Source organism: Papilio polytes, unplaced genomic scaffold (assembly GCF_000836215.1).
Source record: "Papilio polytes unplaced genomic scaffold, Ppol_1.0 DF820678.1, whole genome shotgun sequence".
Taxonomy (NCBI): Eukaryota; Metazoa; Arthropoda; class Insecta; order Lepidoptera; family Papilionidae; genus Papilio; species Papilio polytes.
The window spans coordinates 1,141,886-1,166,728 of record NW_013528526.1 but is presented as its reverse complement, the minus strand read 5'-3'; the positions used below and the strand labels follow the sequence as shown (position 1 = coordinate 1,166,728).

General features: G+C 33.8%; 3 protein-coding genes across 3 annotated transcripts; 1 reads left to right on the top strand and 2 right to left on the bottom strand.

Annotated features, from left to right (window-relative positions):
- Nucleotides 1-7,530: 7,530 nt before the first annotated feature.
- On the bottom strand, nt 7,531-13,609 carry LOC106110349 (serine/threonine-protein kinase 40-like). Its single transcript, XM_013292148.1, has 7 exons — nt 12,932-13,609; nt 12,391-12,624; nt 11,923-12,055; nt 10,708-10,888; nt 9,794-9,887; nt 9,062-9,247; nt 7,531-8,437 (listed from the first exon to the last, which is right to left on the bottom strand). Exons 1-7 carry the CDS (start codon nt 13,406-13,408, stop codon nt 7,898-7,900), a joined length of 1,845 nt encoding a protein of 614 aa, XP_013147602.1. The 5' UTR covers nt 13,409-13,609; the 3' UTR covers nt 7,531-7,897.
- Nucleotides 13,610-13,750: 141 nt separating this feature from the next.
- On the top strand, nt 13,751-16,871 carry LOC106110347 (AFG3-like protein 2). The gene is made up of 2 exons (XM_013292147.1): nt 13,751-15,426; nt 15,966-16,871. Exons 1-2 carry the CDS (start codon nt 13,971-13,973, stop codon nt 16,805-16,807), a joined length of 2,298 nt encoding a protein of 765 aa, XP_013147601.1. The 5' UTR covers nt 13,751-13,970; the 3' UTR covers nt 16,808-16,871.
- A 3,113-nt stretch (nt 16,872-19,984) lies between these two features.
- On the bottom strand, nt 19,985-24,503 carry LOC106110353 (transcription initiation factor TFIID subunit 3-like). Its single transcript, XM_013292159.1, has 2 exons — nt 24,283-24,503; nt 19,985-24,127 (listed from the first exon to the last, which is right to left on the bottom strand). The coding sequence occupies exon 2, from the start codon at nt 24,105-24,107 to the stop codon at nt 20,646-20,648; it is 3,462 nt and encodes a 1,153-aa protein (XP_013147613.1). The 5' UTR covers nt 24,108-24,127; nt 24,283-24,503; the 3' UTR covers nt 19,985-20,645.
- Between the last annotated feature and the right edge of the window lie 340 nt (nt 24,504-24,843).

Genomic DNA, 24,843 nt, shown 5'->3' with positions numbered 1-24,843 from the left:
CCAGCACTTTATTGACTTTTTAAATGTTAGCACTAAATGCAATACTAAATGCTAGACTTTAAGGCAATTTTATTACAGCCATTATTTGGTATTGTTAAAAGAATTAGTAGCTTAAGACGCCTTAACCATGAGTATCTGGGTAATTTTTACTTGTGGATGTTAAAAAAAAAGAGGGGGATAACAATATGTTTTACGCATGTTTCCCGTTGGGTCTACGGCCTCCCTAGCAATCGGTCTAACGGTAAACACCCTTTTCATATATGTGTTTCATCAGTTTAACTACAAATTTTTAATAATTCGCTATCATGTACATTTTAAATCAAACATCTCTTAATTGTATGTTATGTTTGTTTCCCAATGTAACCTCTAGTAACCTAATAACATCATATATGCAAATACTAAGTAATTAAACCACTCATCCATTAGGCAGAAGCCTTCGTTAGAACCTCGCCTCTGGCATTGGATCACTGGGTAAAGATATCTCTATAATTGAACGTTCCCGCCAAAACGCGATACGTTGCGGTTATTCCCGCGCAAATTAGGGTTGCCATAATGCATTTTAATCCGCCCGTATTTCCCTAGACGGGGCCGTTAAGTTTTAAAGCTACGTAATAATAAAAAATGTATAGAATACATTATAGAGGACATTTTAATATTGTATTAAGAAAAAACAACTAAATGAGTTTTTTTTAAAAAAAGATAACCTACCTGTGCATATTTATATAAACATACCATTTTGTTTGCGACTTCGTCCCAGCTAAACTAAGATAAAATCTAGTAAAAACAACATAAATCACTCAGTAAAATATTTTTTTAATCAGTTCAATAGTTTTTGAGGTTATCCCTTACATTCAAAAACACAAATCTTTCATCTTTATGATAGTATTACTAAAACATTATACAATATTGTCTATATTAAATTACTCTATGGTAACGCATACATTTATCCGCACGGTATGGGATTGTTTATACAACATTAGACAAATTGTAGCCCGGGGCTCGCTCTGTTTGATGTACCTCACTTTGAACTTCACTAGTGTTTAATGACGTCACAAAGTAAACACTATATTATGCAGAAAGGATAAAATCAAACGTACATTTAGAATGAATAGTTTAAACTACGAGTAAATAATTCCAAAATTATTTTAACGAAGTTTTTTAATCATACTTCATACTAATATCTTACTAATATTATAAATGCGAAAGTTTAGATGGATGAATGTTTGTTAGATTTTGTAGCTTAAACTGCTGAAAGGATCTTGGTGAAATTTGGTATGAATGTAGATTATAGTCTGGAAGAACACATAGGCTACTTATTTTTGTTTTTTTTTTAATTCCATGCGGACGGAGTCGCGAGCGAAAGCTAGTTACCGTATAAATGAGAAAGTTTAGATGGATGGATGGATGTTTGTTAGTGTTTGTAGCCTAAACGTCTTATCGGATGTCGATGATTCGTTATAGATCTAGAGTATAATCTAGAAGAATACATAGGCTAATCACTCTTAATTTTTTTTTAATTCTACGCCGACGGAGTCGCGCGAAAGCTAGTCGTTGAATAAATATAAAAAAAATAGTTCAAAATGTCTACTAGTTTAGTATCATTTGTTATTTCAATCATTGTATAAAAAAAAACTATAGAAATTCACAATTACATTGTTGAACAAATTTATTTATATATTGTTGAATATATATTGTTGAATAAATTTATTTATTATATTTATTTATAGAGATATCTTAATACAAATAATCTTATTTTTCTTTTGCATGTAGACATTTTTTAAAGTAATTTAATAATTCAACATACGAACGATAGTAAATGGAGACATCAGTATAAAAGCGTTCATTGAAGGGAAAGGAATAGACAACGCTGCAGACAAATGGCGGCCATCAATCCCCTTCCACATTGGCGGGAAATGAAAGCCTAATGTGCGTCATCGCATTTGCACACTCGATTCAATTCTATCACTCTAAACATGGATGTACAAAAATGTTACAAAAAAAATACACAAGCCTAAATGTGGGACGCCATTATTCAAATATGTTAGTTATCATGAAAATCGAAGTCGTTTAACCGTTTCGGAGATTTCCCGGAACAAACGCGGCTTGTGGACAGACAGACAGACAGAAAAAAACTTATTTTCGTTGTCAGCAACGCTTATACATCATCTTCCCGATATCTGTAATTTTTCTTTTGTTATTACAATACAATTATACAGACATTCCAATTTTTTTATGTAGTATAGATATAGATTACTACTTCCAGCAACGTTAAGCAATTAAATCTGAGATGCAAGAATGCTTATAGCAGTATGTCAATTATCATATGCCACGTCCAGCTATTTCACATTTCGTAGATCAACGTATTTATACAGAACAAATAACAGTCTATATTTCAAAGGTGTTTTATGAAATTATATTATTTTCAATGATATTTTTGCAACGATATTTTCACTTTATTTCAGATGATTGTTTTATGAATAATACGAACATAAGTGTGAAACGTATATTGAAGTGTGTTTTTATTTGTCTACCAAGTTTATCTTTTTAAAATAAATTTAAATAATTTTCGTAATTTGAATGTTCTCTTTGGATCCCTTTTAAATTGTTAAATAATTACAAATAATTAAATATAGATTATCTTTTTAGAATAATCCTTGTCTTAAAAAAAACATTCTAACTGGTATAACAATAAAAAAAAACGAACATAAAAATATAAATTATTCCTGGCTAGTTACAAAAACGAAAAAAACTTGAATTAATGCACGCGGAACGTTTCAGTTCAACGAAGTTTCTTCGCTGTAAGGAACGTATTAATATTAAAATTAGTTTTCATTTAAACGAGGCTCTATTCTGACATGGAAATGCCGGCTTTGGACACTGAAAAATTGTGCCCGTCTCAGCGCCTCGGGGAATTTTCAATTGCAAAGCTCGCGGGACGTAGTTTTTAAGCTAATTCATATTTTAACTTTTATGAAAACAGATTTCTCGAATAAAAGAATTGTGCAAAACTTTGTAGCAAAATCATTACATTTGAGTATATTTTTCCGTGTGTTTTTGATAAAACAATGTGCTCTATGTTGCTCCAGTTTAGTTTTAAAGTTAATTTAATAAATAAAAAATGTATCGAACGGACATGAAGATAAAACCCGTACACTAAAAGTCAGGAACTCTGACTATTCATATCTCACGATCTAATAAATCAAATTTCTATTGCCATTATCAAACGAAAATCAAATACACGTAAACCAACAAAAACGGCGACCCCTAGTGAGTCAATAAGTCATTGTAATATTTTATTTTTATTGGCAACACTGAAAATAATAGAACATCAATACGTGTGGCTACATTACTGGCAACATTCATTGGTTACCAATGATTTGTTTTCGCCATAAATTACCTGGACTATTTTTATTGGCAGTTAGAATATCGCTGTAACAGCAAAATGTGTCAGCTAAAATTGCTATTGCAAAAAGATAGAGTATAGACCATTATACCTATTTATTTACGTTTTATGTTACAATATAAGAAATATTTATAAAGTCTTTAGGAAATGAATTATGTATTTCAGTAGAATGTAATTAAAATAAAATTAATAAATGTTCCGTACAAGACGGGTTATGGTCATCGAGAATTTTAAGTCTACCCTCATTAACCCTGTATACTAGGACCGCGAAATTTAAACCTGTAGGTCGCCACTGAATGTGGTGAACACATTATCTGTAAAAAAATAAATAAAATAAACGCTTTCATTGATTCCGTTTCTTACATTTTAATTTTAACTTTTTATCTTTTTTTTTCTATTTATATTGCTAATATGTATTTATTTATTAATATTTTTAAGTTCAGTTTTCAGTTAAAAAAACCGCCGTTAAATCCTCCTCTATTTGTTGCCATCCTTCTCTGTCTCTAGGTAATCTACTCCAGGTTTTTCCTACTAAGCTTGTTATATCATCGTCCCATCTCTTACGTATATATATTATCTGTGCCGAACACTAATAACACGCGATATTATTTAAATAAGGATTTGATTTACACCCTATTTTACCTGTAGGTAGATTTAAAAAATTTCACAGATAATAACGTACAGCAGGTATGGGTATAAAAAAGTCATAAATAATTTATGAGTTGATGACATCGCATGATATATTTGCTGTTCGCCTTGTGCCCGCTTGCCGATGTAATCTTTCATACGTGAATACTGTGTAAAGGGTGTTCAAACAATCTTCAATTTCGTAAGGTTGATTTTTTAAACGTAGAACTCTGTACAGTGACACTTGTAGATGTATATTGTACACCAAAACAGGTTTTGATAAAGGGAATAAATGAGAAGGGAAAGGATAGAACTAAGTCTTAGAAAAGTATATATATCTATGGTAAAATATTATTTCCCAGTGATTATAATTAGCCTCAACTTACCTAGACAAATATGTATTGTAAATAGACCTCCAAGCAGATGAAGATGGCATTTCTTATCGAAGGCGAAGTCATCTTGGGGCTATGCGCTAGAGAAGTGAGAATTCGGTAAACCGTAATTAGATCGCGATTGGTTCAAAAGTTTTTTTCGCTGTAAGTCAAGCTAATCTGAATCTTATTTTCAAAATTCAAAATCTAGGCTAGACGAAGATCGTTTTTGATATTTTCAAACCCGCACACTTTAAAGTTTTTGCAGTTATTATTTCCAACTAGATGTTGCCCGCCACACTTTAAAGTTTTTGCAGTTTTTATTACCAACTAGATGTTGCCCGCGACTTCGACAATACAATATTAAGATAAAAAAGTAACCTATAATACACCCGTCTATGTCAGCTACCCTTCAGTGAATGTACGGTCGAAAACAGCCCAGCCCTATCGGAGATTACAGACAGGCAAAAAAATTTAAAAACTATTTTCATTAGCAGCAACGCAAATATATCATAATACCGAAATCTGGAATTTTTCTTTTCATATTACAAACAGATACTCAATTTTATTACATGTATAGATTATTTACAAACATCCTGTATGGGGCTCAATTTTGCTGACAAAAAGACGGAATGTATGAAGCGGATCTGTCGCCTCGGGCGCCGCCTAATATGCTAATACGTACCCAAATAACTACGCAAATAGAATGTAAATGCACCTTCAATAATTCTTAATGTAAACTTGATTATACGTTAATTTTGAAAATATGGAAATAACACACATTTTTATTAACTGCCGTTTTTTTATTAAATCTGAAAAAATCTTCAATAACCTATAAATTAACTTGAATACAGATAACATAGTACGTAAATTCACTTTATTTAAAAATTATACATTTTTGTCTCTTATTTAACAGTACCTTAATTGTCTTGTTAACCTAAAACCTATAATGTAAAAAAAAATGTATGTATGTTAGTAATACCCGTCGCAAAGATTCATTCTATAAATTTAGAGAAAGAAAAGAAAAATTGATATACTGTACACCCTCAAAACGATCGCAATTCGGATAATAGTCTATGGATTGAAATAAGAACGTAAAGTATAATCCGACAGATTTCGATCGTTACTTTGTTTCTACCTCCGGGCGATTTAGACGTTTTATTTGAAGGCTTTATTGAAATATTATTACCTCCATTTAGCAATAAAAGGTAGATGAAAAAAGTTAAACCGCCAACAGATTTCTAACCTCTGTTTTGAAAGTGGTGATTAAAAAAAACATATTAAGTAATAATTTTTTATTTCTGCATACCCCAATATAGCCATGCAACTAACAAATAACAAAAATTGTCCTACTTAAATATACACTAAACATGGAAAATGTTAATTTCAGTACAAAATGTATGTAAAATCAGCATTAAATCAAGTACATAAGGTTGATTTTACAATATCAAACAACATTTTTTATAAATTGACAAATGTCACAGATAACGAACACAATATTTATAGTTTGTCTAAATAAGATAGATTAGTTTGATAAATGACGCATATGAAGTATCGAATTTAATTTGTATTAAGGCAAATGCCATACTTAATAGACAGGTATCGTAGTGACGAAACAAACACGCAGCGAAGAAATATGAACTATCGATATTCGGTTTAAATAATTATCGAACTCAACTAAAATTATTATTTTCTTATTAACTAATTTATAGGACAATTCTATTATTGATTATAGTGTAGAGAATTTAGCGATGACAGAAATAATAGCGAAATCCAATTCGATTACTTACGGCTGTAGTAGTAATAAACATTGAGAAAACAGTGTTTTTTTTTTTCAATACATAAGTTATAACTATGCATCTATCGATTCCAACTTCTATAAGAATAAAAATCGATAACAATTAGTCATGTATCTTCCTACTAAATTTGAAGTCAATTGTCAAACTAATCTAATTTATTTAGACACACTATAGAACAGATTATATAAATTCATACAACAATGGACCTTCAGTTTTAAAGAATTAAAAATATATGCTTAATAGTTAAAAAAATATTGAGGCCAGTATTTTCTCTTCCTAATTCAAATTAAAACTTAACCTAACCCTATTAAAAGTACAAAGTCCATTAATAATGCCATTATCGAGACATAAACTAATTTGCGTAGAGTAACAATATAAAAATTACATTTGCTAAATTGAAAAAGAAACATTAAAAATATCAAATTGTTTTTCGTATTACAAAAACCAAAATGTGTAATTAAAAAATTAAATTCGATAAATCAAAAATTATTCACATAATTTATTTTATCGAAAAAATATACCATACCATTTTCCGAAAAAAAAATTTAAAAAAGTGTAAAAAAAAAACAAAAGCACATGACCAATATCTATTGGCAAAAATAAAACTTCTATCGTAAAAAATTATATACAAATCTAATATTATAACCATTTCACTAAAATATAACGCCCCATGGCAACACTAAGCGTGTTGCCTTATGTATTACAGTAAGTACTAACAATAATATAAAACTACCCTACACATTTGAGAAGCTGAAAATCAGACTTAATTTACCCTAAAAAAGGGTTCTTTGTTATTTTAATAAATCTATATTAGTATCTACATGTTTAACTATTTTACCTAACTAGTACTTAACGCAAATATTACATACAAATAAGCTTACATTGGCCGCGAAATATTTTAAAGGACAGGACATTTTCTATACATTTTATAAAGAAAAAAAAACTTTTATAGATCTCGTTACAAAAAATCTAAATTTTTCTATGATAAATAATAATCATAGGAAGATTTCAGATGTGCATTTTAAATATTTTTTTCTTTCTATGGGTTTCTAATGCTCTTTTCTGCGTTGCTTCACAGCCGAAACTATAATCATATAGTCATCTCTCTCTTATACTACAAAAATGAAAGAGACATCAATATATTTCATGTGTAGGAATTATATCCGCGTACTGTCTAATAAATATTCGATAGGGAGGCTTCGTTTTAATCCACTTTAGTCCACCTTTTAATAGAAGGGAAAGATTTTTTTAATTTCTATAGTAACCACTAGTTGTTGCTCGCGACTTCGTCCGCGACAAATAAAGAACGTTACTGATAATATAGCTTTTTAATTGTGTAAGAATTTTTAAAATCGGCAAAATAATTTTGGAGTTATTTCAATACATAAAAATACAAATATTTCCTATATTTTGCTAGGTTATATTGCATTAAACAAAATATGTGAACAATAGAATTGGCAGAGGAGGGGACATAAGTATGGGATAACTCCTTTTTTTGTATACTTCAGGTTTTTAAAATTATGTAAGGTTATATATGGGTTTATGTCACTTCGTTATTTTGGAGTTTTATAGTTTCAATTGCCACTTTAAAAAAATGTATATTTTAGTAGAAATATTTCAAAACAATAAATTCGTATATCCTTTACTAGTAATCAAGTTAATTGTAGCACTGATCACTCTGAGTACGAGTTAAAATCCTAATTATAATCCAACTCAGCATTATCAACTGGAGGCCGAGGATTATTTACAACCGATTCTGGATTAACTACATGCACCGGCGCTGGATTCATTATCCTATTTGACATTCTAGTAATATCTAAAATAGGCAATCGAACCACATAATCTTGATCCCAAGTCCTATCTTGTAATCTAGACCTTTCAGACCATGGTATCACTCGAAAATCTGTATTTATAGCATTAAGCCTAGGTATTCTTTGAGCTAGATTCCTTAATCTTGAATTTTCCTGCCGTTCCTGTCTCTCGGGTACAAAATTCTGTACATCAGATCTTCTTTCCGTTCTATTTGTTGCGAACATATGTTGATATCTTGATATTTCACATGGTAATAAAGGTCTTGCATCTCTGCCGACCCTCTGAACGGTGATTTGACGTTGATTTGGTGATGTGATTGATGATGAGTCTGTCGGTTGTATGAGGATGCCGTTCTGACGGTTTGATGATGGGAAGTTGAGTGCAAAGAAATCGGGCAATGGTACGCAAAATACACCCAATTCCTCCTGAAATGGATACATTTTTTAATCAACAAGAGATTTAAAAAAGTTTAAAACATTCATGTTTTTTTATTTTTAAACATTATCATTTCATGATGTCATGTTTTATTAACGCTACAAAGAAATTCATTTAAAAATCATGTAAATATGTTAATAAACCAATTATAAATAAATAAATCTTCATCCGCATTGAATTTATAAAAACCTTAGGGCCTGTCCTGCTAAATTGTAAATTGTCTGATAACAATCCAACATGTAAAATTGTAATGGAAATATTGGATTTTGTTCCCTTATCTGACAATAACGTAATTTTTAAGCTATCTGAATCTCTATCAGCTAGTAGTGGGACAGACTCTTATTCTAATTACTACATAGAAAAATCCAAACATACAAAATTTTCCTCTTTAAAATATTGGTATAGAAGATATGTTAAAAATCAAGAATATTCTGGAAATAATTTTAAATGTACAAACAATTCTATGTTATCTTACTAATACTATAAATGCAAAACTGACCAGATCTTGATGAAATTTGTCATAGATGTAGAGAAAATAGACATACTTTTTTTTAATTCCTTACATAGACTCGCGAGTCAAAGCTAGTAGAATAAAATACAAATATCAAACTTACGTTATTATTAGCTCGTTCAGAACTTTCCGGAATGTTAATAAAAGGTTTCTTATCAACTGTACTATTTGCTACCGGCTTTTCCTCTTTCTCCTCCTCCAATGGCACGTCAGGTACCACCTGAAGATCCTCAGGAGGGTTCGGGACTATCACGTAGCTTGCTATTATACTTGACAGTTGATCTAAAACCTAGAAAGTAAACAATATAAAATAAATAGATTACAAGTAAAATCTTAAATTATCTAATCCCATACATTTTATCCGCATATTTTAAAAATTGTTTTTATCTGAAAATTTCAAAATTAACATGCACAAATAACAATAAAGGCCTGTCGTTGGTTAACAATTGTTACCATGACAACCATTTTATGTTTTCAGCTTGTAATTTTTGCCTTTTCCCGCATGACGGTTTTTTTTAAAGTTTAATAGCGTGAAAATATATAGCCTAAACCGTGTCGTACCTGTAGGGCTTTTTATTAAAAAAATGTTAATTCAAAAATATATTGTGATAGCTGACATCTTACATAACAGTGTGTGTTTTCATTTTATTATTTTACTATAGATAAGCTGTTGCTCGCGACTTCGTCTGCGTAAAATGTAAAAATAAAACCTATGTTACTGATAATGTAGCTTTTTAATGGTGTAAGAAATTTTGAGCTCATCCCAGTATTTTTGAGTTACTTAAATATATACAAAAATACAAATCTTTCCTCTATATTAGTTTAGATAACTTACATCATCTGCCAGTAACCTGTGTTTTGGATCCTTCACCAGTAGCCTTTGAATCAAGAATACCGTATTATCTGAAACTTGAACTGAGTTACCGTCCCTGGAATTAGAGAAATACAATCTTTGAATTACTATAAGTTGTGCTAATTTCTACAATTAGATGAATAAATTTGGTTACAAATAAGAACAAATAAAAATACTCAGTTTTTTTTAAGTATAAAATATACGACAGTTTGGATGGATGGTCACGACTAAACAGATTTCAATTAAATTTGTCAAAGAATACATAGACTATTTACATTTTTTCCTATACAAGCCAGGATTTTTATAATTTTGTGTAAGCAATAATCATAAGTGCGATTTTTAAGATGGAAGTATGGATGTTTGTAGCCTTAACGGCTGACCGGATTTTAATGAAATTTGGCATAGGTGTAGAGGATAGTCTTAAAGTCTTTTCATGCTATGCAATCGGAGTCTCGGTCGGAAGCCAATTAAAAATATACCTTAATGTTACATCTACCACAAAAAATGTACTAACAAGGGAAATATATCCTATAATTTATTTTTAAACTAACTGTTGCCTGCGGCTTTGCCCGCGTGAAATAAATACAATTGTAAAAATATAACTCTATAATAGTGGAAATCGGTTTAGAGTTATAATACATTAGCTTTTGGCCGCGACTCCGTCCGCGTGGAATTAAAAAAAGACAAAGTAAGTAACCTATGTGTTCTTCCAGACTATGCTCTACATCTATGCCAAATTTCATCCAGATCTATTCAGCCGTTTAGGCTACAAACTCTAACAAACATCCATCCATCCATCTAAACTTTCGCATTTATAATATTAGTATGAAGTATAATGGAAAAATTCATAAAATACAAATCTTTCTTATCTACAATATTAGTATAGATAAACTTACGGCGGTATATTATAATTAGCAGCCTGTATCCTACTGAAGAGCTGCGTAAGACTTGTATCACAGAAGGGGAACTGTCCATACAACATAGTGTATAATACCACACCTAATGCCCACATGTCTGACGGCTTTCCGTGGTACGGCTTGCACATTAACACATCCGGAGATATATACGCTGGTGATCCTAAAAGATTAATAAATATGGACTTTGGGTTCATAGTATCAATGTCGAAATCCGCGGTATTACTTAAAAAATTGCCTTGTTTATTGCAACGCGACCTCCACCTTACATATAACTATTTTTTTTTATAATATAAGGTGGCAAACGAGCAAGCGGGCTACTTGAATCCACCGAAATGGAAAACGACCGCTGCCCATAAACATCCGCAATTGCAGATGCGTTGCCTACCCTTAATTTACGGAGCAGAAGACGCACATAAAGAGGACATTTCCCCTTCCTATGCGTCTCCTCTACCGTCAAATCCACTTTTCCTTCCCATCCTTTCGTCTTAAGAAAAGGGTGGAAAGGGAAAGGGACCAAAAATAGGCCTCCGGCACCACACTCATCAGACGAAAACTAGTTGTTCCCGTGCGACTTCATCCGCATATCATAAAATTATGAAAATTTTATTATATTGTTTACATGTGTCGAATTATTGACATGACATGATGAAAAACCATGGCAACCTTGCTTCCTTGATGTTGGCAGCAACTTATGGTCTCTTTCCCACATTAAGGTTTTTATCCAAAATATTTACCCCCTAAGTTAAATGGCGTGAAAATATATAGCCTAAAGCGTGACGTAAGTGTAGAGCTTTTAATTAAAAAAATAATTATTAAAAAATATGCTGTAATTGCTGACATCTTAGGCAACAAAGAAGTGTGTGTTTACGCTTTATTATAATAGTATAGATATAGATAGGTAGTAGTGAGTGGGCAAACAAAGGGATAATAAAAAAAAGTAGCAAATTATTACCAAGTTTTTTGCACAGACACATTTATAAGTATAGTATTGGTTTTTGTTCCGCGTCTTGTTTCATAATGTACTAACAGTTGCAGCTTTTAAGGAACACCACCAGTTTCTCCGATAGTACATTAATAAAATGTAACTAACATTTTAGAGTTTTAAGTGTTCAATTACAAGCCTTAAATCTTGAATTCTCTAGACTTGTATTGATATAATAAATGATGTATTTAAATAGTAAATTATCTCCTTACCTCTTTGATCCTTCAACAAATCTCTATCGCTGCCCAAATGAGTGCCCAAGCAGAAATTTGTTATAGTTATTCTGCCAGTTCTTTGGTTCAACACTATATTGCCTAACTTCAAGTCTCTATGTACTATGTTTCTCTGAAACAGATTATGTATTGCATTGTATTACATTTTCACTGATAAACCACAATCAGACGAAACACGGAATTACTCCCACTTCATGCCATTCTTCTGTATGGTCATGGTATTATTAAAGAAGGCTGTACCATTGTTAATTAGAGATGATTTAAGCCAAATCATTTTGAAAATGGATGGATTTTTCTTACATACTTCAGAATGACTCAATGAATCTTGCTGAAAGTTACTGTATTCAGGAAGAACCAGGGATTATGAATTTTTTTTCTATTCTGCACAGACAATGTTATTGGCGACAAGTTTAAGTAAAAAATAAAACTTCTACATCAAATTCTTACCTTATGTAAATTGGCAACCACCCTAACAATATCATAGAATATAAGTACAGCTTCTTTTTCCGGAACTTTCTTGACTTTTGTGACATACTGCTGCAGGTTTATCAATTCGCTGCCTTTCTCACTAAACTGATGTGATGTAACACAGTCCAATACCAGGAATAATCTTTGGCGGACTCTACCAGTGTATAAAAAACCCGGGCCATTCGGATTGGGGATTTCCTCAAGTGCATGATCCTAAAAAAATCAATTGAGGTATTTCCCATTAGGTGAATCAACTCTCTAGAATTTTAATTCCCATAGGATCAATTAATTGTATTATTTAGTTGGTCGAACAAGAAAAATAAGACCTATTGGGCCATTGGAGTATTAAACACAACTACAAGTTATCTGTCCTGTAGAACCATAGAATTTACTGCAATAAAAGCATTTAGATTGGGATTATTGCCTATAAAAGACATGTCAATCCCATAGTGCTTCTTCTGGATTTATAAAACTAGCTGGAGAAAGACACTATGGGGTTGACATATACAAATAAAGTTACCTTAAAGAGACCATTATGATGAACCACACCATCTTGGTCTTTTAACAATGATAATAGTGAATATTCTGTGTGCAGCAACATCTTTCCTTGTCTATCATCTTGTGTTTCAGGTTGTCCTTCATTTCGAATTGTTAAAATTTTAATCTGATAATAATCATCAGTTTTTTCTTTCCTTGCAAGACATTGAACTATACTCTTAACTGGACTAGGCCCTAGTTTAGGCCCTAATAAGTAAGGACCAGCCTTACGGACATATTTATCAGGTACGGGAGTGCCAGGGGGTGGAACATCGTTTTTATTAATTAAAGGTTTCGTCTTTTTAATCGAATGTGGTCCCAATTTTTTTGAATTCTTAAGCACTGAACTAGATGAACTCCCGTAGGCTGATAGCCTTGCAATCTTAGGACTCGGTTGAAGTAGCAAAGGTCGACTACGTTTTCCGTGATTTACTGTGCTTTCTGGCCTTTCTTGATCCATGTCGTGACACTTTTCGAACGGTTAGTTCTGTTTTAAATTGAGATAAATAGTCAGATTTTCTAAGCACACTCTTATTTATCAGCACACGTAATCTATTTACGTATGTAAATATCGTAAGAGGGTTACCTAAGTATTTAGCACTTTTATTTACTGAATTAAATAAATTAAACTTCAATTTTGTTGTACTGACACAGATATAAAACAAAAAACATATGATTGTTATTTTGAAATGCGGCAACACTTTCGAAATAGAATCGAATGAAACAGAAATTGATTAAAAAGTTCTTTTTTCTTTTAATTCACTGTATTTATGTTGTGCGATTACGTTATCAATGTGTATTTGTAATTTGGCGCAGTACTATTTGGTTTATTCAAAAAGTGATGTAACATCTCATTATTATTTTCCAATTTTGTGCAACACTTTTTTAATATTAGCAAATTTGACAGATTTCTAACCATGTTTTTGTCGTGACCATCGTTTCTTTTTTTCCGTGCACTGGGCGATATAATATTGTGAAATAACAAAAAAAATAAAATAATTGTAAATATAACAGAGATCAGCATGTGGAAAGGCTTAAGATTAACACAGTCACAATTAACTAAGATACATTTCAATGGCCACAAATTGCAGCCAATCGGTGTCCCGGCCCTCGATTCAGTATTAAATCAGTGGTATGAATTTTGTAAAAAGCCACCGAAAGGTTTTGAAAAATATTTTCAGCCCGGTGCAAGCCAAAAACAGACAAAAAAAAGTGAAAAAGATGACTCCCCTGCACCATCAAAAACTACACCACCCCCGTCAAAACCTTCATCATCACAAGATAAATGGAACATAAATATGTTCTCCAGTAGTTCAGGAAGTGGTAGAGGAGGAGGTAGAGGCGGCTACGACAATCAGGACCGAGAAAAATGGATGATGTTTGGAGCAATGGGTGTCGTAACATTATTGGCATCGATCGCTTACTTCGAGCTCAGGTACCGAGAGATAAGCTGGAGAGACTTCGTCAACATGTATTTAAACAAAGGAGTCGTCGAGAAACTGGAAGTTATAAATAAAAAGTGGGTTAGAGTAAAATTACAACCAGGTGCATCACTAGAAGGTAAAGTCATATGGTTTGCAATAGGCAGTGTTGATTCATTTGAAAGAAACTTGGAGAACGCACAAATAGAATTGAATGTAGACCCACCACACTTTGTTCCTGTAATTTATAAAACTGAAGTGGAAGCTGCAAGTTTGACTGGAATGTTGCCAACACTGTTAATAATTGGTTTCTTAATTTATATGATGAGAAGATCAGCTAACATGATGGGGGGAGCTGGTCGTAAAGGTGGAGGTTTATTTGGTGGTGTTATGGAGTCAACAGCTAAATTGATAAACCCAACAGATATCGGTGTAAAATTCAGAGATGTTGCTGGTTGTGAAGAAGCTAAAATTGAGATTATGGAATTTGTTAATTTCTTGAAAAATCCTCAGCAATACATTGATTTAGGAGCTAAAATTCCTAAAGGTGCGCTGCTTACTGGTCCACCTGGTACTGGAAAGACCTTACTTGCTAAAGCAACAGCTGGAGAAGCTAATGTTCCCTTCATAACGGTGTCTGGTTCTGAATTTCTGGAAATGTTTGTCGGTGTAGGTCCTTCTAGAGTCCGTGATATGTTTTCTATGGCACGAAAACATGCACCTTGCATTCTCTTTATTGATGAAATTGATGCAGTCGGTAGAAAGAGAGGTGGACGTAATTTCGGTGGACATTCTGAACAGGAGAATACTCTCAATCAGCTCCTTGTCGAAATGGATGGGTTTAATACAACTACAAATGTAGTTGTACTTGCTGCGACGAATAGGGTGGACATTCTTGACAAAGCGTTACTCCGACCTGGTAGATTTGATAGACAAATCTTTGTTCCTGCACCGGATATTAAAGGCAGAGCTTCCATTTTCAAAGTACATTTAGGCCCTTTGAAGACCACACTGAATAAAGACAACTTGGCACGCAAAATGGCTGCATTAACTCCAGGTATAGCATTTTTAAACAAACATTTTGATATAGTAATCTTGAGAATTTTTATTAGAATATGGATATAAAGATATAAATAGACTAAGTTTCTGTATTTAATTTTCAAACTAACTTTGTTTAACAATTTTTGGGTTTTAAAATAAACATCTAGGTTTGGGCATGTCCCCAATAAGACAACAGTGTATCTAAATCCACTTGTCACATAAAAAACGATACATAGCATATAAGTAGTTTATTACTTGTTAAAAATTTGTACACAGTATTAGGCTAAATAGGCTAAAGTTAGTTAATTAAGAAATATTAATAAAAAACATAGAAAAATATGAGTTAAAAAAGTGAAAATTCTAGTACTTTAGATTCAATTTTATTTGCTTTTTTCTCCACTAAGGTATTGGCTTATATCAATTTAAATAAAATTTAATAACTAAAAGTATACAAATAGTACTTTAGTGACATTAATAATGTGTATTTATGTATCTTATGACTTTGATAATTTTAAAACATTACTAGTTGATTTTAATTAACTATAATTTTTTCAGGCTTTACAGGTGCGGACATTGCTAATGTATGTAATGAGGCAGCATTAATTGCTGCTAGAGAACTCGCTCATGATATCAATATGAAGAACTTTGAGCAAGCTATAGAGCGTGTTGTTGCTGGTATGGAGAAAAAATCCAACGTCTTACAACCTGATGAGAGAAGGATCGTAGCGTATCATGAAGCTGGACATGCGGTTGCAGGTTGGTTCCTGCAACATGCGGATCCATTGCTCAAAGTATCCATTATCCCTAGAGGCAAAGGATTGGGTTATGCGCAATATTTACCCAAAGAACAATATTTGTACAGCAAGGAACAACTTTTTGACCGAATGTGTATGACTCTTGGAGGACGAGTGAGTGAGGAAATATTCTTTGGAAGAATAACAACCGGTGCTCAAGATGATTTAAAGAAAATAACCCAAAGCGCTTACGCCCAAATAGTTCATTATGGTATGAATGCGAAAGTCGGAAATGTATCCTTTGAAATGCCACAACCTGGAGAAATGGTTATAGATAAACCATACTCAGAGAAAACTGCTGAACTAATTGATACAGAGGTAAGAGAGCTAATAAATTCAGCACACAGACATACAACAGAATTACTGACTAAGCACAAAGATAATATTACCAAAGTCGCAGAGAGATTACTTAAGCAGGAGATATTAAGTAGAGATGACATGATAGAGTTGTTGGGGCCTAGACCTTTCCCCGAGAAGAGTACATATGAGGAGTTTGTAGAAGGGACTGGATCTCTGGAAGAAGATACAACACTTCCCGAAGGACTCAAGGACTGGAACAAGGAAAAGCCAACAGACAGCGTGCCTTCCGCCAGTAAAAACTAAGCAATCGTATTATGTAGAATCTTTTTAGTCAGTTTTATGTGAAATAAACGTAACATATAAGACATAAAAGACTTTTGTTTTGAATTAGATATTTTGAATATAACAAAATCGAACATTGAAAACATGCTGTAAAATTTCTATTTATTATTAGTTGAAAACTAATTGTGATTATGTCGATTTTAATTTGGGTATTTTTGAAAAGGTTTTTAATTATTTTATCTTTATAAGTATTGAAGTATAATGCTATCCAAAGTTTATGGAGGCTTTATTCCTGGCGCTGCGCATACGCATATCAGTTCTCGCGACTTCGAGCCTCTACAAAATTGGAATTGTATAATACCATGTAAAACTTTTTCATTTATTTTCACTGTTCGATTTTATGTACATGGTTGGGTATTTATAACATGGATAATAAAAGCACTGTTTTCAGCTTTGCTATGTTGTGTGCATTTTGGCTAAATGTATTTATTAGTTGTTTTCATGACGTAAATAATTTAATACTGTAGTTGGATTATTTTGTTAAATAAATAAATGATGATTTTAAATCTAAAAACCCTGTTTTAACAAACTACATGATTTACAAAACATTTAAGTACGGTTTAGTTGAGATACATGGACTTGTTACTGAAACTAAAAAAATAGTAAGTATAACATATATTTATGTAACTATTTTTAAATCGGATTACAGAAAGGACCCTAAGTAAAAAGATTATTAGATGAATCTTCTGAAAGCTGAGGTCCTAGCACGAAAATTTGAGAGAAAGTATTCGAAACATTTTATATATTTTTTGGTGTGTACTTTATGCTCGAGAATACCGATGACGCGTCATGTCATGACGTTGCGATTACTTATTCGAAAATTTTCGTGCTAGGTTCCCAGTTGGTTTCAACAGCTAAGAACACAGTACTGAGAGAAATCATTTTTATGTTATTCTAGATTACAAAAAGATGGCGTTGATTTGGTAAATGGATCGATTTTATTCTAACTGCCATACTCAAAGACGTTTAATTAACGGTAGGGCCTCTAACTGTAAGTTAATAAATTAGTTTGAATATAATGAAACAATAATACAAATTAGTTATTGAAAAGGTTGCGGAGTTCAGGTGATTTAAATAAAAATAATAAGGTTATATCAATCTACTGTCATTAGTATTGGAATAAAAGTCCTCGGTACTTTGTTCACATTTGGTACAAAGCAAGGACGAAAAGATATACATAGTTGTAGTAAATGAATAATTATATTATACTCAAATATAATTTCGTTCAACAAACAACTTATTTTGCGTCAGTCGTCGCAAAACCGGATTATAGTATACAGTGCACCTCATAAACAAAAACATGAATCACATAATTACGTATCTGGAAGTTTCTTATAAGTCTCAACACTTGTTTTAATTTGGAAGAGGCGTCGCCTGCCAGCCCTATATACTACGTCGCATAAAACCATAGTAATGGTAGCTCCCCTCTCCTTGCTGCTAACGACGCCCTTGGTCGACACAAGACCGAATAGCACCAAAATCTAGCTTTAAATAATTAAAAATGATAATAGTTATTCGACTCCTGATTCAAAAATAATTGTCAAATTTGCGAACAGTAAAATGCAATTCATGTATATTATGTCATACATTTTTTATATTATAAACTTAATGAAGATAATAAACATTGTACATAGTTCTCATTCGAACTTTATCTTTTATGTACAGTTTTCTAATTGGAACAAACAGCCGGTGTTAGCAGTTTTGTTGGATTACCTAACCATAAGTAGAAACACTATCCATTGTCACTCATAAAATTAGACATTCCTTCCCTTTTTCTATTGTAGATCCTCATGCACTTGTAGTGAACACTTGTTCTGTGATCAAACGTCAAAATAGCAATTGTAAATAACCGCTAAGGCATTGAAAGTTTAATTCAAAGGAAGGTCAAAGGCGAACGCGTTCTCTTTTTCTCGTCTCACAAAAGTAAACGTTATTATTCGAATTTTTTTACATAACAAAACACTAGTAAAGGTTGCTGGGGTGCTTTGGCGAGCTGGGTTGGCTGGAATAACCTCACGGTAATGCTGAACTTCTCCAGAAATGTAAACGACCATTACAGAAGTTTCGACTTTCAACTGTTTGTGTATTGTATTCAAGAAGGATAATGAATTGATTAGAAACAACGAGAAAATGTGAAATTGCTTCCACTTGACGACTGCCTTCTGTGTGGTGGTATTCCACCGGTCAAATATGATAAAGCGGTCTCTACTACAGTTAGCGAAATAGTACAATGTTTGTACATAATCGGTTCAAGTAATAACCAATTTAATTTATTTCGATCGGGAACAGTTTAATAAAAAAGTGTTATAATACTTTACAAATTAATTAGGTCTCAAATAGAAACTGTCAATAGCTCATATCAAATCTTATCACAGGACCGTTTATCAATATAGATACATTTTTCAATGCTAGTGTCGTTACTTTGGCGCCATTTAAAACAGCATTCGGGTAAGCAAATGTCATCAAGTGCTTGAAAACGGCACAAGTTATTTTTTTTTTAAGTATAGATTTCTATCCGACAATTTTTTGTCCTAAGAAAGGGACATCAAGAGTATTTTCAATACAGATAAGAATAGAGAACAAGGAATGGGTCGTTTAAAACGTAATGTTAAAAAACGCTAGTTTGGATGGATGTTTGTTCCGGATGAAATTTTGTATGAATGTAGAGCATAGCCTGGAAGAACGCATAGGCTACTATGTTTTCACCGCGCGACGGAGTCGTGGGCAACAGTATATTAAACAAGATTTTTTTAAAAGTAAGTACCTCTGGGTTAGTCCAATAAAACCATTGGAGGGGTTATAAAAAAGTTTATTTTAGTAAATTGCGGCCCATTCGTGAACTGTTATACATAATCTATACTATAAAAGATATTGTGAAGTAATAAGTAATTAAAATCGTCACAATTGCTTTTCCTTGTGGAGAAACGAAATGAAAATTATTGCTTATTTCTCTTAAGACTAGCTTGATCGTGGCGCCATCTAGCTAGTTAATATTAAGAAAGTGGAAGAAACAGGTAAAGTTTAAACGAAAGTTTTTTTTCGAACGAAAGATTTGGAAAGCGAAACAAAGTCCTCAGTTTCCTTGCAACGGATAAGGAAAAATGAACACAATAAGGTGTATAAAATAACTCACTACAATTTCGAGTACCAATATATTTAATTGGCCGCTGGCTGAAATCAAAAAAATTACATTTGCCTGCCATCTCCACTTTAACATAACGCGAGTATAGCGCGGCAACACTGTACCGCGCGCGTTCCTGCTCACCTCTGCCCACACTGAGGAACAACTTTAACAAATAAAAACAGGGTTATATTAAAATTATAATATGAAAATATTCAAATATTGGTTGAACATACATCCAACCTACTTTCTGTTTATTTAAATATTCACTACATTACTTTATACATCACCAATATCTTAAGTAAATTCAGTTTTTTGTACAATATAAAAAGAATCTTACATTACTTCTATGTTTACACGAAAGAAATGTAACGCCCGCCATCTAATTAAACTTGATCTAACCGAGCGAACGGCAAATTAGACAAAAATTTAACAAAAAAAAATATTAAAATTATGGTAATTATTACAAGTAACTAACACTATTATTTCATGTTCAACATTTCATGTCAATTATTTTATTATTACCTATGCTTAACATTACCCTACGATAAATCATTATAAACGATGAAAATGTATCTCCTTGATATCATTCAACAATTATCCATTAACAATTTGCAATCCGTTACGCGCAGATCGAACGTAAGTTAAAACTAATCTCAGTAACAACAAAGGTCCACATCAGTGACAGTCTCTCAGTTTTTCTGCCTTGGGCTTGCGGCCGCGCTTCCTGCCCGCGGTGACGCCGGCCAGCACCATCGCAGCGCGCTTGGCGACGCACGACTTGCAGAACCAGTCCTCGGTGGCGCCCGGCTCCTCCGTGATGCCCACGCACTCCCAATGGTACCAGCCGTCACACCCGTCGCACCCGATCATCGGAGAGCCGTTGTCCTGCCGGCCGCACGCGGGACACACCCAGATCTTGTTCCCCTGCTCGTCCACGTAGTACGGCGTCGGCAGCGGCCCGCTCGGCTTCGGCGCGGCCGCTGGCGATTTCTCCGGTATCGACTCGCTTTCCTCGAAGCTTTCCATATGCCCCTTTTTGGCTTGCGATTTAAATAATATCCGTTTGTATTTCGAATGACTTGATGGTGGCCTGTTCTTTCTAGGTGGAGAGTTCCCGGACGGAGGGGACGAGGGTTGCCCCTCGACTTCGGAGACGTGATTATGCTTCGAGTGCTTTTGCTTTGGCGGCCTCGTTACCAGAGCGGATATCTGTGCTAGCTCCGGCGACCGGCTGTGCTCGCGAGACCGCGGTTCCTCTTTCGGTGGCGGACTATCTTCCTCCTCTTTTTTTACAACCGGCTTAATATTGAGCTTGAAGATATCCGGCGAACTCGGCGGCATCGGTGAGTTTGAATTCGAGGAGGCCAGTTTTAGTGTTAGCTTGGGAACTAATCCATCGGCAGTCTTTTCCTTTTTCTTCTCTTTCTTTTCTTTTTTTATCCTGTCTTTCTCTTCCTGCTTTTCATCCTTGTCTCTCTTTTTCTCAGATTTATCTTTGTTTTTGTCCTTCTTATCTTTTTTCTTTTTTAATTTGATACCATCTTTATCTTTCCTTTCTTTTTTATGGGCTTTGTCTTTCTTTTTGTCTGCAGATTCGCTGTCTCCGACGTGACTAACTTCAGGTGATGGCAACCTGACCAGTTGGGGCGGAGGCTCGGGCTCTAGCTGGGCGACAACCGGTGGAGGCTCCGGCGTGGGTAGTCGGACCGGTGTAGGTGGCTCCTTCGGGAGTTCCCGTCTTACAGGATCAACTTTAGGAGGGTTCAGTTCTATAGTTATATCCGGCTGTACAGGTGGCATTTTATACAACGATTTATGTTCCTTGTGTGACTTTGATTTTGGTTTTTGTAAAATATTTGGAATGGTTGGAGATTTGTGCTTGTTATCGTGTCTATCTTTATCTCTGTGCATAACTGGAGATTTATGCATACCCCGATCTTCTTCGTTATCGACGGGAATCACTTCTAAGCTTGGGCGCCGTAACATCGGCGGTATTTTCATCGACTGTGACCTCGACGTGTGTGGGAAATTTCCCATGGGCATTAAACTATTTGGTAAACCAGGGCCTAGACCGCCAGGAAGAAAACTGGGACCTGGAATTAGCCCTGGGCCACTTGCTAAAGCAAAGGGATTCGTTAGCAAATTTGGAGATGGTAATCCTCTCAATGCTGGATTATTTGCAAGCCCTGCCAGGAAATCACTACCTGGTATTAGTCCAGGATTTGGTATTAGGCCTGGTCCAGGTATCAAGCCCCTGCCTGGAGGCATTGAAGAGAAAAATGGAAATCCTGGTGGCATTTGCGGTAATTTCGCATCATTCTTTGGCCTACTTGATTTAACTTTTGCATTTCCAAGTTTCATTTTCTTCTTTTCCGCTTGCGCCATTTCCATTGCCAGTTGTTGTTGTTGCTTTTTGAGTAACTTTGCTTCTAATTTAGCAGCTTTGTCCTTTTTGTCCTTATGTTTCTTTTCTTTTTTAATTTTAGGACTGACACTAGCTACATCTTTGGAATATGGAAGTTGCAACGACTTGTTGATTGATATACTTGGTCTAGGTTCTGGATGTACAATTTTATCCTGTGGCATATCCTGGGAGTCATCATCAATACTAATTACTTCATGAGCCCTCATGTCAATTTCTTTTGACAAGTCTAAAGCACTAAAGTTATTGTTCACAACAGAATCATTGTTCACATGAACCTTTTCACTAGTGTTATTAGAATTTTGTAACCTTGAGATCATCAAATCAGAATTTTGCTGCGGTGCTGTAACTTCCAGTGGAACCTTATCTTCTTTATTTTTGTTCGTTATTCTTTTAAATATATTAAGTTTTGATCTATCAGGTTGGGATGCTAATTTTTCCTCTACAATTATTTCCTTTTTTATCTCTGTCTCAGGTATTAATGAATTTGAAGATTGATTTTTATGTACAGGTAAGGCATTAGATATCAATGGAGACTTGGAAATTGGTATTTTTCTTGGTACAGGGATAGCATCCTCACTAGAAGTCATTGGTTTTGTAATGGGTGGGGGTAGTGTGTCGGGTGGTTCTTGTTTGATAACAGGCCTGATTATCTCAGGGACTGGAAGATTGGAGACTGGAGCTGGTGTTAAAGTCTGTGGTAAAGGCAATGAAGGTTTTGGAGGTCCTGGTGCTTTCGGCGCTGGCATTGTCACATGATTATGATGTGTAGGATGGACATCTTTACTCTTCATTGGATGTCCAGGAGGAAACCTGTCCAATTTATTGCTATCCTTGGATTTACTACTTTCACCTTTATGACTTTTATCTTTTCTTTTACTCTTCATGATCTTACCATTTAACAATTTATTCTTTTTAGACTTTTTATCACTTTTATCTAAAATTGGTGCTTTCATGGGATTTGAATGATGTGAATTAACTTTATGCTTGTCATGATGTTTTTCAGAAACTATTGTAGGAGGTCTAGCTTCAGGTAATTTCCCTTCGCGGGCTGGGGATAAAAAACCAGACATAGTCATAATTACACTGCTGATTTCTCTAGTTCTTTCTTCTTCTTCCAGCCTTAGCCTGGGCCTTTTACTATTTGGTAATGATACAGGGTCAATTGGACGTTTAAATATGTCTTTTGTTTTTTCAGGACTATCTGTGACTGATATTTCAGGACTTGTACATGAAGTGTTGCTATCCATGTTATCAATACCATTTTGCCTAATTTCCACAGTGCCTGCAACAACTGGTGTATCCCTTTCTTTTTCAGGGTACATGGGAGGAAGATGTTCATGAACATGCATCGGTCTTGTGACGACTTCATGACTACCCGGTTTTAGAAAATTTAGGTTTGATTCCTTTGGTTTAGGAAATTTTTCAGTTTTAACTGGTGGTGGTACAGGGGGCACAGATCTTGTGTACTCCGCTAACTCTGGCAAATGGACATGCAGGTCTCGGAACACTAATCCTAGGTCATGTAAATTTGGTTCAGTTCTATTGAATTGTTCGGCGTATCTGTTAGCTTGTGTTCCAAGTGTACATATGTACTTCTCCAATACATGTACTAGAATATCCAGAGGCGTCGAGTTTATACCGTTCCATCCTATAGTCTGACATATTTGCGCAACATTCCTTCGTAGTATCTCGCGGGCGTACGCCTCTGACATAATGACACCAACAAAGTTATCTGGAACAAACGTATTTATCGAAGTTATCACAACAAAACAACAGAAAAATCTATTTCACAGAATTAGCCATCTAATTTTAGTATCATTAGGTGATAATTTAACTGTCATAAACACGTTTATATGGCTAAAACTGTAAATCTCATGATTTTTATACCTGCAAGTGTCTAGTAGTACAGAGACGATGATACGAACAAGTGAAAACGTCACGTTTGGAACACACATGTATGCTTCCCTATAATCCTTGAATTTCACGGATAAGTTATCATAATACATAAACTGGTTTTATTGCAAAATAATGAAGTGTTTACGTAAAAACTTCTCAGCATTCTAAAAACACAGTGCCCCGTGCGCCATGATTGCATTTTGGGTTGTCAATGTTTGGTGTTGCATGTTTATAATAAATGAAATGGCGGTCTATTATGAAAGCGTTCATTTAAATAAAAATTACCAAAGTAGACAAAGTTTTACTTTTAAAAGGTTTTAAGAAAATAAAATTACAATAAGATAATATTGCACAAATAAAACAATGAGGTTATACGAAAATAACACTGAATGTGCCTTGCGGTTACACGTGCGTCTAACAAATTCGTTAAGTTATCATAACACGTAATTTTATTATTTAAAAAATTAAAGAAATGGCTTGAACCGTCCTGGGATGTTTATAGTTAATTTAAAAATTGATAAATCTCCTCTATTTATGTTTTCAATTCTGATT

Bases quoted from the DNA above. Each gene is read 5' to 3' on its own strand.
- LOC106110353 (XM_013292159.1), bottom strand. From the start codon at position 24,107: ATGTCAGAGGCGTACGCCCGCGAGATACTACGAAGGAATGTTGCGCAA.
- LOC106110349 (XM_013292148.1), bottom strand. From the start codon at position 13,408: ATGGATCAAGAAAGGCCAGAAAGCACAGTAAATCACGGAAAACGTAGT. The intron at 12,625-12,931 runs GTAACTTTATTT...TGATTTTTTTAG, and splicing joins ATCATAATGGTCTCTTTAAG to GATCATGCACTTGAGGAAAT. The intron at 9,888-10,707 runs GTAAGTTTATCT...CTCTAATTCCAG, and splicing joins GCTAATTATAATATACCGCC to GGACGGTAACTCAGTTCAAG.
- LOC106110347 (XM_013292147.1), top strand. From the start codon at position 13,971: ATGTGGAAAGGCTTAAGATTAACACAGTCACAATTAACTAAGATACAT. The intron at 15,427-15,965 runs GTATAGCATTTT...TAATTTTTTCAG, and splicing joins AATGGCTGCATTAACTCCAG to GCTTTACAGGTGCGGACATT.